This window comes from Podarcis erhardii (genome assembly GCF_964252035.2).
Source record: "Podarcis erhardii genome assembly, chromosome: 2".
NCBI classification, from domain to species: domain Eukaryota; kingdom Metazoa; phylum Chordata; class Lepidosauria; order Squamata; family Lacertidae; genus Podarcis; species Podarcis erhardii.
In genome coordinates this window covers 76,708,023-76,724,670 of record NC_138498.1, presented here as the reverse complement: position 1 = coordinate 76,724,670, position 16,648 = coordinate 76,708,023, and the positions used below count along the sequence as shown (strand labels likewise).

General features: G+C 41.6%; 1 protein-coding gene across 1 annotated transcript in view; it reads left to right on the top strand.

Annotated features, from left to right (window-relative positions):
* LOC309336386 (inter-alpha-trypsin inhibitor heavy chain H3-like) overlaps positions 1–16,648 on the top strand; it is a gene marked incomplete at its 5' end in the record, with an annotated part of 66,655 nt that overhangs the window by 35,448 nt on the left and 14,559 nt on the right. Inside the window, 9 exons of the mRNA XM_081852002.1 lie at positions 2,622–2,788; positions 4,098–4,202; positions 4,844–5,006; positions 5,241–5,351; positions 5,615–5,740; positions 5,824–5,940; positions 8,538–8,706; positions 12,142–12,267; positions 14,854–15,035. Coding sequence (XP_081708128.1) covers positions 2,622–2,788; positions 4,098–4,202; positions 4,844–5,006; positions 5,241–5,351; positions 5,615–5,740; positions 5,824–5,940; positions 8,538–8,706; positions 12,142–12,267; positions 14,854–15,035 — 1,266 coding nt within the window. The remainder of the gene's footprint in view (positions 1–2,621; positions 2,789–4,097; positions 4,203–4,843; positions 5,007–5,240; positions 5,352–5,614; positions 5,741–5,823; positions 5,941–8,537; positions 8,707–12,141; positions 12,268–14,853; positions 15,036–16,648) is intronic.

Below are 16,648 nucleotides of genomic sequence, written 5' to 3'. Positions count from 1 at the left end.
CGTATAGGGGAGGATAGCCTGAGGGGAGATAACGTGCTCTGCCTGGTTTTTAGTGTTTAATTTCCCAAACTCAGCACTGAAATCAGGACACAAAATATCTCTGCCTTTCCACAGACCATTTGGTTGTGACCCCACCACCACCACCTTCAGTATCTGGTATGAAGATAATATGTTTAATTAATATGATGTCCCCTTTTTTTGTATTTTGTACTGCTTGTCAATAATGATATGTCCTAGGATGCAAGTCTGAAAATCAATAAAAGGTTTTTTTAAAATAAAAATAAAAATATTCATCTGCACACTCCTTAGAAATCCTCTGTAAAGAGCAAGCAAAGGGGTTCCCAGCTTAGCACTAAGCACCACAGCGCTTTGATCAGAGAGAAGCCCTCTGCTTGATCTTTACCACCACCCCATTGAGAGTGGGGGAGATGCTGCCTTTTACTCTTAAAGAGCAAGCAGTGGGATTTTGCCTCCTGATCTCAGTGCTAAGCAGCACAGCACTCTTATTGGAGACAAGCCCTCTGCTTGCCCTTGGCAGCATTTTTCAGTCATCTCCACCCCAATAGGGACGGCAGAAAATGCTGGTTGTTTGTATGTGCATGTATGTTTGTGTTTGTGTGCAAAGTATATGTATAAGTGTGTGACTATGTGTGTGTTGTGAGAGAGTGGAGTGCTCTATGCCTGCATACCTCTTGAGTTTGTGTGTTGTATGTGTGCTGAGTGTCTGTGGTCTGCATGTATGCGGCATGTGTCGTGCATGTATGTGGAGATACTCCCACTGCTGGCATTGTGGCCCTTGAACAAAGAAAGGCTAGTTAACCCCTTAGTTATAGGTACATCCCATTAATGACAACACTTATTATTATTACATTGGTTCTGTTTTAAATATTAATGCTCTTAGCCCTGCTAATTATTTCAAGATATGGAATTTGCAATGCAAGATAGGAAAGTTTCATGGTCAGTGGTCAAGGATGATGACAGCTGTAGTCCAACAGCATTTGGAGATTGGGAATCAATGCCTTCAGTCAATTTGGGTTTCCCTGAATTGTAGAAAGAATGCATGTTTTTGAAATGTAATGCTGCAATCAAACTTTGTTCAGCATATTTGCCTAAGTTGCTTAATAAATCAAGGACAGGGGAAAGGGTATGTAGAAATAAGGGGTTAAATAAACAAGCAGGAATAACAAACAAAAAATCAGGACTAAGTTCCTTTTTCTTTTGGGGATAAGTTGGGGGTTTGCTGCATGTACAGGACCCAAAGTACACATGTGTATTATGCGTATTGGGCAACTAGGAAGTGATGAAAGGTTAACAACAACTCCCTTTCTTATCAAAATCTGAGCCACTGCAATGGTTTTGAAGTAACAAAAATAAAAATAAAATGGAGTGGAGTGGGGGGAATCAAATGAAGGATCTGCTATACTAGGAGAGTTTTTCTCCTTAGATAGAATAAGCACTCAAGAGCAAGGTTAAGCTTGTCACTTGACTCCTGATAGTCTCTACAATTCCTCTCTGAAGTAATAGTTAGCAATATTGACAATCAAGTAATACCTCTCCTCCTCAGAGCTACTTCACACTGTAATGTTTCTGTGTGGGTCCAATAACAGGCACCAATAATGACTCACTCACTGGATCATCAACTTGTTGTGGTGAGTGGGATTGCCCATTCCTACGACCCTTGTGAGTGAAGCTGTCAAGAGTCTTGTACTCCCAGCAGGGTCACCCAAGGCAGTAAGGTCAAAGGGAAAGAGCTAGACAAAGAATGATCCAAGAAGTCCTCAATGGCAGAACAGGCGAAAGATAGCAAGTGGTATGTTACAATGGCTGTGAAGGTGGATAAAGGCTGCAGCAGATAAGAATCTACCAGTCATTGTGACACTGCAAAGACTGTGTGTTGGTCAACTGATCTACACACATAAAACAAATTCACGCAAGGTGTCTTCCAAAAACCCATCCTAAACCCCAGTCCATGAAATCTGGAAGCCCCTAGTCATGAACCAGCACATGGTCAGTGGATACAGATTCAGTTGTTCTGATTCAAGGAATAAGGCAATTGAGTACCTCAGCAGGATCCACTCTGTTCACCCTGAAAAGGGGGAGGAGCTAGACTGGCTTGGGAAGACAGGTGAACTAATGCCAGTGTGCTGGAAGAAGCAAAGATCACTAGTGTTGAAGCAAGGATTCTTCAGCATCAACTTTGTTGGACTGGTCATGTTGTTTGGTTGCCTGATTATCATCTTCCAAAGCAACTACTCTATTCTGAACATAAAAATGGAAAGCGCAATGCTAGTGGTCAACAAAGGAGGTTTAAAGACTCCCTGAGATCTAGGGGCATAGGGTGGTATACAAATTTAATAAATAAAAATAAAAATATAACAGTAGCACTTTGCCAATATAGTAGTGAGGATAATGTTATTCCATCTTTTGTATCAAAAATATCAAGAAAATGAGTGATAATTCTATCTACTGTTTCATTACTGTTCCACGTTGAGGGATTAAAACGGTGTACTGAAATAAATATTTGATTTATACATATCTTGCTCATTCAAATTCTGATTGGTTATTGTTTCACTATTGCATCAAACAAATGGTGGTGATTTTTAGTTTCTCTGTCTCTCCAGATCACTGATGGAATAGATATTTACAGCCTGAAAATTGAGTGCTTCGTTACCTCCCGATTTTCCCACAATGTCATCACTAGTCGAGCTGTCAATCGTGCCAATGTGTCCAAGGAAGCCTTATTTGATGTGGAGCTTCCAAAGACGGCTTTCATCACCAACTTCACCATGTGAGTACAACTTACATTCTAAACAACTGTCTTGAGGAATTGAGCACAATACAACTCAGTCTTCGGAGACTTAAAATAATTGGTGTTTCATTATTTTCTTTGCTTTCCATCTGATTTCTTTAGTTAAAGGGTGATGGTTAGTTTACAAATAGGCTCCGTGGCCCTGAAAATATATCTGTGATGTTTCTCCCCTCACAATGACTGGTCAAGGCACGTTGCAACTTGGATTTCACATGTGATAGGAAAATTGTTGCAGTAAATGTGTTGAGTAAATGTCTGCAGTTGCTCAGCTGGTGGGTTAAATTTTCCTCCTCTGCACTTTTCTTTCAACTTGTCCAATACTTGACCCAACACTGTTTTAACAACGAGCCCTCTATGTGGAATGAGTTTTCCTCATGACTGCATATTTGGTAAAAACTACAGTTTCCTCATACAATACTTAGCGTAACATTTACCAACCTGGTGACAATGATCCAATATGATGGAAGTTGTAGTCAAAAAAACCTCTGAAGGGCACCAGCTCAGGGAAGGCAGCTCTACCTCAAGCTTCCTGTGAACAAAGGCACTTATGCGCAATAACAGAACAATGCATTTTATTGTTTCAGCTGCAAAGCTCTGCCACTGTGCTGTCTAGCACTGTTCAGGAGAGCTGTGCCAGTGCCAGTGTTAGGAGGGTGGATCTGTGGGTTTGTCCCATCACACCAGCTGCTACTGCTCAGCTACATTGGCACATGAGTTCATCAAAAGTCTTCTTTGGGGTAATAGCCGTCCCTTCCTTCTCAGAGGAACCCAGGAAGCTTCTTTCCATCTAGCCCACTGTTGACTACTAACTGGTAGGAGCTTTCTAGGGTTTCAGACAGAACTCAGTGCAGGGATTGAGCCTGGGGTTTAAGCATGGAAAGCAAGTACTCTGAGCTCAGACCCTTCCTCTTTGACTGCAAAACAATTAATATTCTACTACATGGTATTTAATACACCTAACCCAGGAGTGTTGGGTGTATTAACAGCATTGTTGTTGGTCTCAGCCTCCAATCAGACTTCAACAACATGGCCAAAGGTCAGGGATGATGACAGCTGGCATCCAACAACATTGAAAAGTCACCACACTGGATGCCCCTGGCTTAAGACAGTTGAAAACATTCATCGTTTAAACAAATGTACAATGTACCCAGAAAAAGACGAAGTCCTGTAAACTGTAATGTGGAGGGAGGCAATGTGATTTACTTGATAAGTCACAAAGAAGGCCAATGAAATTATTTTCAGATATCTGCATAGAAGTTCAGATATTTACCTGCTGTTTCTTCTCTAGGACTATTGATGGTGTCACCTACCCTGGAACAATAAAGGAAAAAGAGGCTGCCCAGCAACAGTATCAAAAGGCAGTTTCAAGAGGACAGACTGCAGGTCTTGTAAAGTGAGAGTGAGACCCTTCCATATCCTGATAGTTTATTTACACTCATAGAATCATAGTATTATAGAGTGGGGAGGGACCCTGAGGGTCATCTATGTGGTTTTTGTGTTTATATTTTTCATTCTTATTTTGTGAACCTCCTTGAGATCTATGTCCACAGCATTCTCCTAATCCACCAAGCTTGTAACTCGACTCAAAAAAAGAAATTGGATTTGTCTGGCACAAGTTGTTTTTGAGAAACCCATGCTGGGCTTTAGCAATTACTGCATCCTTTTCTAAGTGATCACAGACTCACTGTTTAATTATCTGTTCTTTGACCTTTCCTGATATTAATGTCAAACTGACTGATTGATAGTTACCTGGGTCTTCTCCCCTCCCCCACCCCCGCAACTTTCTGAAGATAGGTACAACATTTGTCCATCTCCAGTCTGCAGGGACCTCACCTGTGCTCCAAGAATTATCCAAGAAGATTATAGACAGAGCCTCTGTGTTAACACCCACAAGCTCCTTAGTGAAGCTCATCAGGCCCTGGAGATTTGGATTTTTTAAAAAAAGTTTACAGATCTAAGGGTTTCAAGGGGATTGTTACTTTTGTAACATTAATGCTGTTAATCTTGTAACAAACTTCTTTTTAACCTGTGAAGGGCTTCTGGAAGAAAAACTGAAAAATTCAGTGTTTCAGTCAACATTGCAGCAGCCAGCAAAGTCACTTTTCAGCTGCAATATGAGGAGCTATTGAAGAGAACCTTTGGAAAATATGAATTGTTTCTAAAAGTAAACCCGAAGCAGCTTGTCAATAAATTTGAGGTAATGTACCTATTATATCAAATGGAACTGTTGTAAAAGTTTGCCAAAATTGTATTAAATGAGTGACGAAAGCTCAAAGAACTGGATGCATCTTGTTAAAGAAGATAGGTGATTGGTTCTGAGTTACTTCTCTTTGCTGCAAGGGTGTTTGCTGTAGTTAAGATGCTTAACTCCCTCCGAACTGTAGTATCTGTGACTTTGTCAATTACAGCATTATTCAAATTAACATTTCAGATCGAGGCAAACATATTCGAGCCCCAGGGCATCAGCTTTCTGGACGCAGAAGGATCTTTCATCACCAATGACTTGTTACCAGTCATACATAAGTCTTTCTCAGGGAAAAAGGTATGTTTTACAATGATACATAAGGACAGTTCCACAGCACTAAAAATGTTCACTAAACTTGAGACAGCAATAATTAATGGGAGGTCTGGGCTAGATGTTTATTTGTGGCTTTGCCTTGTACTTTCAGAGTATTTAATCTTCAAGGTACTTATTCTCTTGCAATGTTATTGTTCATGTTTTCAACAGTAACGCCAGGTGAAGAACAAAAAACCTTTCATAACCGTTTGTTAAAATTTCACATGGATGGATGCTTGTGCTTTCAGGGTCATGTTTCTTTCAAGCCTACCATGGACCAACAGCGAACTTGTGTAGATTGTCAAACAACACTGTTGAGTGGAGATTTTGTCATAAAATACGATGTGAACAGAGAAACCCCAGGCAATTTACAGGTAAAGAGAACTGATGTGAACTGATGTGCCAGTGGATGTGATTGCAATGTCATCCAACACTTGTTTTTGTTTTTGTTTTGCAGATGGTCAACGGGTACTTTGTACATTTCTTTGCACCACAAAATGTTTCACATTTGCCCAAGAATGTTGTTTTCATTATAGATATCAGTGGCTCAATGGACGGACGAAAACTAGATCAGGTAACCAAGTACTCTAAAATCAACTTGAAATGTAACCAACACTTAAGTTAATGGAGAGAGGGTGTCTCATAATCATTTATTCCAAGCAGTTTAGACAGAATGCCTGCAGAGTTTAGTGGATGCTTTTGCTGAGTATATACTTAAGTCATTTAGAGCCTGGCTGCACGATTATTTAAAGTTTTGTGATTAGGGCAATTAGCAAAATTGCTAGTAGACAACTCACCTTATTTGAGAAACCATTGTTTTCTGGAGAAACCGTAGAAAAGGTATTCTATTACTAATTTGTAAACTATTACTGTCTCCTTTTAACTGTCCCCTATAGACACTGTGAAATAGCAGTGGGACAACATTATGAAAGATGAACAGTCTTTGGACAAAACCTCCTTTCCATTCAACTTTGGCAAGGAATTGGGAGATATTCTTTAAAAATTACATAGATTTTATTTAACTCCCAGAAGACTGCTGATGATACACCCTAATTGTCAGGAGGTCCTACACATGAGTAGGAGTCCGGCAGAGACACATGCTCGACTGGCATGTTCTCTCCTTCCTGGTTGGTCTTTCGGGAGATTCAAAAGCTTTCTCCAGCACGAACATCACAGTGACTAATACCAAGAGGCATCAGCACACTTCAGGATCAGCAGAGTATAGGCAGGCAGTGTTCAGACTCAGTAGCACAGCAATTTGGCTAATCTACGTTTATTTACATATATACACTCAGAGCATCGTAACTCAGTTCCTTCCTCTTCAGCATCAGACAGCAAAGAGAAAGAACAGAGGACAAAAATCCTACATCATGGAAACACAGTAATAAAAACATCCTGTCTCTGTCACTTCCCACAATGTGGAATGAAAACCTACACCGTCATGTGATATAAACAATCCCATGACTGCAACACAGTGAATGAATCCTAACATCCCTCACTGATATGTTGGAGAGGGTGTCAGTTAACTGGTACCTATTATCATTTGGGGAGGGAGACAACCCCTTAATACAGCAATTTTGGTTCTTCATCTTTGTGGAAATTCGCAAAATTACTTTAACACTTTGTCCACATTAATAATGACCTGATATGCTTGCTTATGCAAGCAGCGAGAACTATTATAGTAAGACACTGGAAGAACCTAGAAGGAGTAAATGTTATAAATTGGTATAGAAAGGTATGGCAGACTGCACTATTAGAAAAAATTGACAAATAGATTGAGACTTCCACAGGGACAAATTTAAAATGACGATTTTACTGCAACTTGAGTTGACTTTATAGATTTTATAAGCACAGTCACAATTGGTAATTTTATGGCAGCAGCTTTTCATATTGTATAACCTCCCCTTCCTTTGGTGAACTGGAGGAAAGGGAAAGATTTCTTTTATAAAACCTCTTTATCATAACATCACTTATACTACCGGTGCTCTAGCTGTATTACTATTTTGAATTAAGGTTTAATCATTTCTATTACTTCCATTAATCTCAAAGTATTATTTATTTTAAGATTTTGCACTATATTTTGGGTTGATTTTTTTTCATTTTATGTGAATCATGATTTACTATATATTAGTTGTAGTTTGATTAGTTTGTTGCATTCTTCTTCTTGTTTTTTGTATGTTATATTGGTGTAACACCAAATCAGTTATTGAGCACGCTACTCTTATGGAAATTCCAATCTTGGTGTTTTATAACTCTTATTGTGGGAAAATATTTGTTGTTCTTATTGTTAAAGATGTGATAAGCATTTTTTTTATTTTTAAAAAATCACTGATTGTCCAGTAGAGGTGGATTTTAAAAAATCACTGATTGCCCACTGCAACTCTCCCTTGCCCATGAAACAGTTGATTGATGATATCCTCCTATTCTACAAGAGCTCAATGCTCACAGAAGATGCCCAGCAGTTTCCCATCAAGGACTCTATATAAGAGTCCAGGGTATCCAGAGCTCCCACAGAACCCTTGAGAGCTCCCAGGGTCATGCCTTGCAAGCTGTTGTCTCTGCAAGCACTGAGCTCCAAATCAAGCCTTATATGTTTTCTAGACCTGGAGTTCCATAAATGCCACCTCTCCAAAAGAGCTAACTGAACTTAGCTTGTTATGCAGCTTTTGGGGGCTGGGGAAACATGAGAGACTCCTCTTCTGATTCAGAGGAGGGAGGCAAGCCTGAGTCCTCCAGTTGAGGGAGTCCCATTCTATATCTGTATACAGGTTCAAAAGTGCCAGGTGGGAAGAGGGAGTAATAGTTTGTTTAGTTACCAAAGAGATCTCAGCAATCAGCTTACTCCAAAATTCAGCCACCTTTGAACAATCCCTTCATATGTGCTTATATGTACCAACTACATGACAGTCCCTCCAACACAGTGAAGATGTATCAGGATAGAGAAAACAGAGCAGTCACAGAGTAGGGTACCTGTCATGTACTAACTTTTGAGAGAGCACTCAAGTTTGAGCTGAATGGAGACTTGGCCCACAGACCTTTCTTCTGCTCGTCATCCATCTGTATGTCCCAGTTACATTCCTACAAGGGCTTTTGACTCTGAGCCCCTTTAGGTTCTGTTTCTTCATCAGTGCTCTGGCTTTAATTGTTTGCCCTTCATTATTTGTACTTTAGACAAAGGAGGCATTGTTAAAAATATTAGAAGACATAAAGGAAGAAGACCACTTCAATATTGTGTTGTTTGGGACTGATGTAGAGAAATGGAACGATACCTTAATACAAGCTACTCCTGAAAACCTGGCTGAAGCAAGACGCTATGTTCAGAGTATTGATACTCGTGGATGTAAGTTGCAGGAGGAATGGGGTTTTATTTATTTAACAAATGTAATATTCCGCCCTTCCCTTTGAAGAGCTTCAGAGCAGCTTGTAGTTAATGAAAAAATAAAACAATATTCAGAAATAAACACTAAAATAATTATTCTACAGCAGGACAATATTTCTATTAGCAGTTCTATTAGCTGTATTATAATCAAAAATATAACATTTTTTAAAAGCCTAAGTAAATGAAAATATCATTACATGGTTTAAAAGGTTGTAATATTTGGTGTAAGATCAATCTCCATGCTGACAATATTCCAGAGATAGGTTGCCACAACAAAAAGTCTATAGTTGCCTAATCTATGCCAGCACAGAGAAGGGTTATGGAGGCTCTGAACTGCTTAAAAAAACACACACACCCTCTGCTGAAAACCAGGTCACTGACACAATAGTGATGGGTAGGCTTTTCTTAAGTTTTTATTCCCATTTGTTTCAGTGAATGGCCCTGCTGCTCTTCCCCTGCCTGTAATGTATGCATTTTCCTTGCAATTTACACAACGTTTTCAGGTATTCTGCTACCCATCCCTGTGAGATGTCTGCTTACCTTAAACAGTCAGGCAGCTTTGTGGCCTGGCCTTAGCCCCACATCAGAGATTTGGCAGCCAGCTGGGAATGACTGTAGGCCTGCCTGCAGATTTGCCAACAGCAGGCAGGCCTAGGTCTGGGGATTCCCCACAGGGTGGGCCCAACCGGCCAATGGGCATCACTTGGGTCCTTCCCTGGGGAAAATAAATTGAGGCTGCCCAACACTCCTCTATCTCCATTGGGTCTCCCGCCCTTTTTTCAAATGCTGCTTCTTTTATGCTGAGACCTTGCTATGAACATTGTTGGCCTCCATATTTGGGGGTCAAGCAGGAATTTTTCCACTTGTCAAATTGGCACTGGCCACTTGATTTTCACCTACCTCATAACAATCACCACAACTTTCTGAGGTTGGGCACTGAGTAAGCCTTAGTCTTGGTTGAAGGGAAGGTTGTAGCTTCTGCCTGCCCCTTCTTGGTTAATGGTATCCATGTTGCTTCTGCCCAACCCCCAGACAGGGGCTAGAGCCATAGAACTCTTCCAGCAGGGACCCCTTGGGGGATACCCCTATTTGATGTAGGTCATAGGGCCCACGCATGATGTGGTTTACCCCTACATACACTCCAAGCAGACCGTCTGGAGTTAAATAAATGGCTTCACCAAGTGCCTATGCCAAACCTTTCACAACTGTAACCAATAAAGTTGTGGCCTATTTGAACCCCAAAACTCTATAGCGTCTGGTTATTTCATTACATAGGGAGCGACTGGGTAACGGGGTCTTGGCACGTGACACATATGCCACATTTCAGGCAGTTATTGGAGTACTGAGTTTGATTTTCATCGTAGAAAGGCAAGGAACAAATGGCTAAATAAAATACTGGCCCCATAAGCATCTTCCAAGACAGCAAAGCCCACTTACCCCACAAAGAACTCCCAGTACGTTTCCGAGCACAATTCAAAGTGTTGGTGCTGACCTTTAAAGCCCTAAACAGCCTCGGTCCAGTATACCTGAAGGAGTGTCTCCACCCGCACTGTTCAGCCCGGACACTGAGATCCAGCACCGAGGGCCTTCTGGCGGTTCCCTCACTGCGAGAAGCCAAGTTACAGGGAACCAGGCAGAGGGCCTTCTTGGTAGTAGCAGCTGCCCTGCGGAACGCACTACCACCAGATGTCAAAGAGAAAAATAATTACCAAGCTTTTAGAAGACATCTGAAGGCAGCCCTGTTTAGGGAACCTTTAAATGTTAAATAGGTTATTGTATTTTAGTGTCTTGTTGGAAGCTGCCCAGAGTGGCTGGGGAAACCCAGCCAGATGGGCGGGGTATAAATAATAAATAATAATTTATTATTATTATTATTATTATTATTATTATTATTATTATTATTACCCACCTACTCTCAGCAGCCAGAAACATCATAACCAGACACTGGAGAGACCTGTCAGGAGTAAGCATGGACCAGCGGTATCAATTAGTATGGGAAACAGCCTTATTAGAAAAATTAACCAATAAACTGAAATTGACACAGGGAAAATAGAAGAAGATGCCTTCACCCCGGTATGACTCCCCTTTATCACATACACAGCCCAACAAGACAACGACAAGAATCCACCAACCTGATTCAAAAACACACACCCACCCCACTCACACATGAAAACAAAATTCACCACAGCCAATCGCAAACAAACAACCACACCCTAGGGCAGGGGTCGGCAACCCGCGGCTCCGGAGCCACATGTGGCTCTTTTACACCTTTGCCACGGCTCCGGGGCGGATACTAGCGAGGGGAGGAGGCGCATTGTGCATCCCGACACTCCCCACTGTGGCGGGCGCTGTACTGGCTGTGACGTCGCATGGGGGCGGTGCGTGCGTTAGTCACACACCGTCCCGACGTCACCTTCCCGCCCTCCCGCCTGCTACATTGTAAGGGGCATGTACTCTGGTCACTGCATTGAAAGGGGGCATGTACTCTGGTCACTGCTTTGAAGGGGAGTGAAGAACACACACACAAAAAAAGGCAACTTGTTAATTTAACGTTTATTTCTATGAGGAGGAGTAATTCTGAGGGGTCAAACAAAGAAATAATAAAAAAGTGACAAAAAAAGTTATTTTTATAATGACGAGTTTTGCGGCTCCCAGTTTTTTTTCCTTCAGAAACGGGTCCAAGTGGCTCTTTTTGTCTTAAAGGTTGCAGACCCCTGCCCTAGGCCAACCCCAACTTCTCTCACCACCAAAAGAACACAAGCGAATACCAAAGAGAACCTGCACAAACGACGCTGACACAAAACCCCACATATACATTAAATAAAATAGAAACATCGCCATGCGACCCCACCCCCACTCACCATGGCCCCCTCCACCTCTTCCCCCCTTTTCTTCCTAATGTAACACTAATGGCTCAACAAATGAAACTGACCTGTAGAAAATGTAACTTGAAAAAAGAGACGTTGCATAAGAAATCTTTAATAAAAAAATACATTAAAAAGAACCATTCCGCAGTTTGAAATCAATTTAATAAAACAGTTGCCTGCAACCCAAACGTCCTCTTGAAAAGTAAGGTTTTGCATAATGTCTGGAAGGCAAGAAGAAGTGAGCTGTGCCTCATTGAGGTGGAGCTTCACAGCCTGCCACAGAAAAAGTCCTCTCCATATTCCCAAAGAAGTGTACTTCAGATGTTACACTATTCAGATTATCTGAAGAGGTAGACAGGTACAGGAAATGCAATCCTTCAGCTAATGTAATATTCATTCTAAAAGTCTATTTGGCTCTGGCATATTACTGTGGCTTCTCTTTCATCCCACAGAAGAAAATCCACAGTTAGTGATCAAAAGAGCTTTCTAGTCACACTCTGTTTTTATAATTTGCTCCTCTATGTTCCAGGGACAAATCTTTTTGGTGGATTAATAACCGGAATTGAAATGCTGAAGGAAGCTCAGGAAGCTGGAACTTTGCCCGAAAGAAGTGCTTCTTTAATTATGATATTATCCGATGGCCTACCCAATATAGGTATGTTTCCTGACAAGCAAATAACTTTGACATGTGATAAGATTGCTATGGAAAATGAGAAATCTTCACAGAAATTTATAGCAGAGGTGTTATTTCAAATTTCAATTGCTGCAGATTGGAGGAGTAAGGAATTTTCAGTAGAAAGGTCAAGATTCACAACATTCAAAGGCCTGCTCTTTGATACATTCAATACTGCATTGTGAAAACATGTGTATTTAAAAATGATTTTTAATGGTTATTTTCTGTCTGATACTTTGTTGAAACTATGTCGATATTATTAGTGTGAGTCCAAAAGTAAGCCTTTCTTCATTGAAGGGATTTTCTCTAGGGCAGTGGTTCCCAATTAGCTAATTACTGAGGACCCCCTATTTTTCAAAAGCAAAGCCATGGGACTTCCGGATCGGTTGCAATCACGTTCAGGTCATGAGTTCATCCAGCGAGCTTGTTGGGACGACTCAATCATAGAAAAGGGTAAAAGGGGAGCGAAGGCAACGCAATACCCATAAAAAGGCTCAGAAAAGGGTTCTGAGCTCTGACCCAGCCAAGCTGCACAAAAAGGGGTTTCCCAACAGCTCCTGCACTTAGTAAAGTGGCAGGGAGAGAGGGAGAACTCCAGCGCTAAGTACAGTGCCTTCCCTTTCTATGAGATGCCTCGAAAGCCTGAGTGATTCAGCGACAGATCTCTCCTTAATCTGAGACTAAAACAATAAGACTGCTGGCTGGCAAACAAAGAAGAAAGACCTACAAAGGTATGTACAATGATCGGCAGACAATTTGATAGCAAAAAAGGAGTCTAATGTCACGAGGGGGAGGAAGAAGGTGACCATCAAACACAGTTTAAAAACACACTGTGCTCTAAAATATTGCGAAAAGAAGAACTTAAGGACTTAATTGCTAATTTGCGAATCAAGGATATTGAACTACAGAAAATTGGAACCTGTTGGAGAGATCTCTGAGACGGGCAGGAAGAAGTGACCGACACACAAAAAACTGGAAAAGTGAAACAGTACCAACAAAAAAAGAGTGGCAAGAGAGATTATTTGATTACCTTGAATTGGCAAAAATGACAGATAAAAAACAACAACAGTGCCCTCAAATTAAAACCTGGACATGCTTCAAATAATTTTTGCAAAAACAAAGTTACGAATACAACATATGGAGAAGGGTAGAAAAGACGAAATGAGAAAGAAACAGTTTATCAAGTTTAAAATCAGACCCGCGTTAAGCAGGAAGGAAGTCTGTTAGAACAGAATAAGAACTAAAGCTTGGATAACATAAGTCCGTGTGCAGAAACTTGCGGATTTATGGATCATTTATTTTGATCCAGTTTATCATTTATTTTATGTTTTCTTTTGTAGTTTGTTTTTTAAGTGTTGTGTCTGTATGTGCTGTAATAATAAGTTAATAAAAAGCATTTATATAAAAAAGGCAAAGCCATGGACCCCCTACTTTTGAACATTTTGACAACTCTGCGCTAGTTACCTCTGGAAAGCAATTTTTTGAACTAAATGTGGGGTAGCCCATAATAAGCAAAAGATTTTAAGTATACTGAAAAAACAGACTAGGGCTGAGCGATATCTGGTTTTCAACATTGTGATATATCAGCAGCTAAACATTGTGATATTCTGATATATCACAATGTCTTAAATTGGAGATCAGGCGTGGGGATGAGGGAAAGAGCAGTCACAGAGATTGGGTGGGGGGGGAGAGGAAGTGGAGTCACCTCCTCTGCATGGTTTGAGTGGGAGGGGATGGGGATGGGGGGGGTGCATCAGTAGAGCAACCAGTGAAGATCCACGTCCACTGTGGCTGGTGCTGCTTTCTTGCTGACTGGGAAAAGCTGCTCTGCCTCAGTGCCCAGGCAAGGTAATGCCACGGTGCCCTGAAGTGAGGGCGATTGACTGCCCTGTTCTGCATCAGCATGAGAGGAAGGCAGCTCAGATCAGCGCTGTTATCGGCTGAGGTCACCATGCGATATCAGCAGTACCTTGAAATTGGTTGCCCTGCTCTCCCTTATGTGAGGAGCGATATATTGCTGTGTATTGCTGGGTCAGAATCGTTATTGCAGTGTGATTTCAAAACTGATCTTGGCCAATATATCGAAAAACCTCACAGTGCTGAAACAGTCCATATATCTGTGATATTACCATGCAAAAATGACAAAAAATTAGGCAAGGGATGGGGCCGTGGACCCCAGGGGTCTTCAGACCCCTAATTGGGAACCACTGCTTCAGGGTATCCCTGGTGTATGGGCACATTTAGTTGCTCGTTGTTATCTATACAAGTTCTGTGATGTATTATAAAAATAGTAATTCAGTGTATAGATCATGTGAGTTGGCAAGAAGTACGTTTATTAAACATAGTCACATGGTTTCTATAAGTGGCCACCTTGAATTCCTATCTACAAGATGAATGATCCTGCTGAATGTGTTCTAAACCTTTTTCCTATTTGGGAAGAGAAAAACATTAATACTGGTACAGTATCTCAGAAACAAGTATAACAGGATTTTTGTTGCTTTTTTCTATAAATATGTGTAACCATGAGAAACCTATTCAACATTAATTATTGTCTGTGTTTTCATACAGGAGTGAGTAGCATCCAAGAAATTTTACTCAGAACCAAAAATGCAACTCAAGGGAAATTCCCCATATATAATCTTGGCTTTGGTTATGACCTTGACTATGGCTTTTTAGAAAAGTTGGCCACGGAGAACAATGGAGTGGCTCGTCGTATCTATGAAGATTCTGATTCAGCCCTACAGTTACAGGTAAAATATGATAACATTAGGTGACAATTGATATTTTTTTAAAGGTTAAAACAGATAAGCTACTGTTATTTTCAGAATGAAGACTCATCCACTTTAGTACCGCAGAATGGTATTGTTACACACCACCCCAATCTCCACAAATGGTACAAGATTCCAGGGGTTGCAGGAATATTTAACCAGGGTCTGTGTTTCCTTTTGGGACAATGAGGCACAGCAGATACTGTGGTGTCTTTATCTAGACATGTGTACAACCTATGTCACGACTGAGCCAGCCCAGCCAGCTTTCAGTGGAGGAAGTAGGCAGGAAGAAACAGGATTAACTAACAGAAGAGAGGAGCCTAGCTGAGGGCCAACTTCCCCACCCTCAGGAATGCAGGTCTGTCTTCTCAGGAAGAAGTTGGAGGGGATCCAATGAGCCCACAGAGTCGCCGCTGGGGGAGGGCGTGTGATAGGAGGCGGAAGCAGAAACGTAAGGGGCAGAAATCCCATTTAAGTTGGAGGAAGGGGAGGGACTCAGCAGAAGAGTCATCGTAATTCATGAGGGTGGCAGCTGGTTAATGCTGTCCGGCATTATCTGTGTACTTGATCAATAAATCATTCTCTCTGCTTTACTACGCTTCCTGTGTTGTCAAGCTGGAGGCTGGATTCCTGCATTTAGAATGAAAGATGGCAGAGCATTCAGAGCATCCTATGAGGATCCCCTAGATTTAAAGGACAGCCAAAAAAAACCCACCCACTGTGTCCCTTAGTTCCATCCTGCCATCCCCATCTCACATGGAGTTCTGCCCTTCCTTCTCCCTCTCACAGCTAACTGACTCCCAGGACCACCCCACAGCCTACGTCATTCAAAGTTGAAACCCTAAACCTGGTCTTTGCCTCTGCCCACTAGCACCCCAGCAAATAAGGGCTCCCACTTCTCTTTACCTGGCAGTCTTGCCCTCTGATGGTTTCCTTGATGGGTGATCCCTGGCCTTTGTCGACTGCTACTGGCCCATCCAGCTAGACTGGTGACTGGGGGCGGCCGCCGAGACCACATAACACTGGTCCTGAAAGATCTACATTGGCTCCCAGTACGTTTCCGGGCACAATTCAAAGTGTTGGTGCTGACCTTTAAATCCCTGAATGGCCTTGCCCCAGTTTACCTGAAGGAGCATCTCTATTCCCACCGTTCAGCCCGGACACTGAGGTCCAGCTCTGAGGGCCTTCTGGCGATTCCCTCACTGCAAGAAGTGAGGTTGCAGGGAACCAGGCAGAGGGCCTTCTTGGTGATGGCGCCCACCCTGTGGAGCGCCCTCCCACCAGATGTCAAGGAAATAAACAACTATCTGACTTTTAGAATACATCTGAAGGCAGCCCTGTTTAGGGAAGTTTTTAATGTTTGAAGTTTTATTCTGTTTAATATTCTGCTGGAAGCAGCCCAGAGTGGTTGGGGAAACCCAGCCAGATGGGTGGGGTATAAATAAGATATTATTATTATTATTATTATTATTATTATTATTATTATTATTATTATTATTATTCCCAGCTGGCTTGGCTCATTACTCATTACCAGGCGGGTTCCGTGTTTGGCAAAATTTAATCAAACCTTGATTAATTCAAACTTTTACTAAATC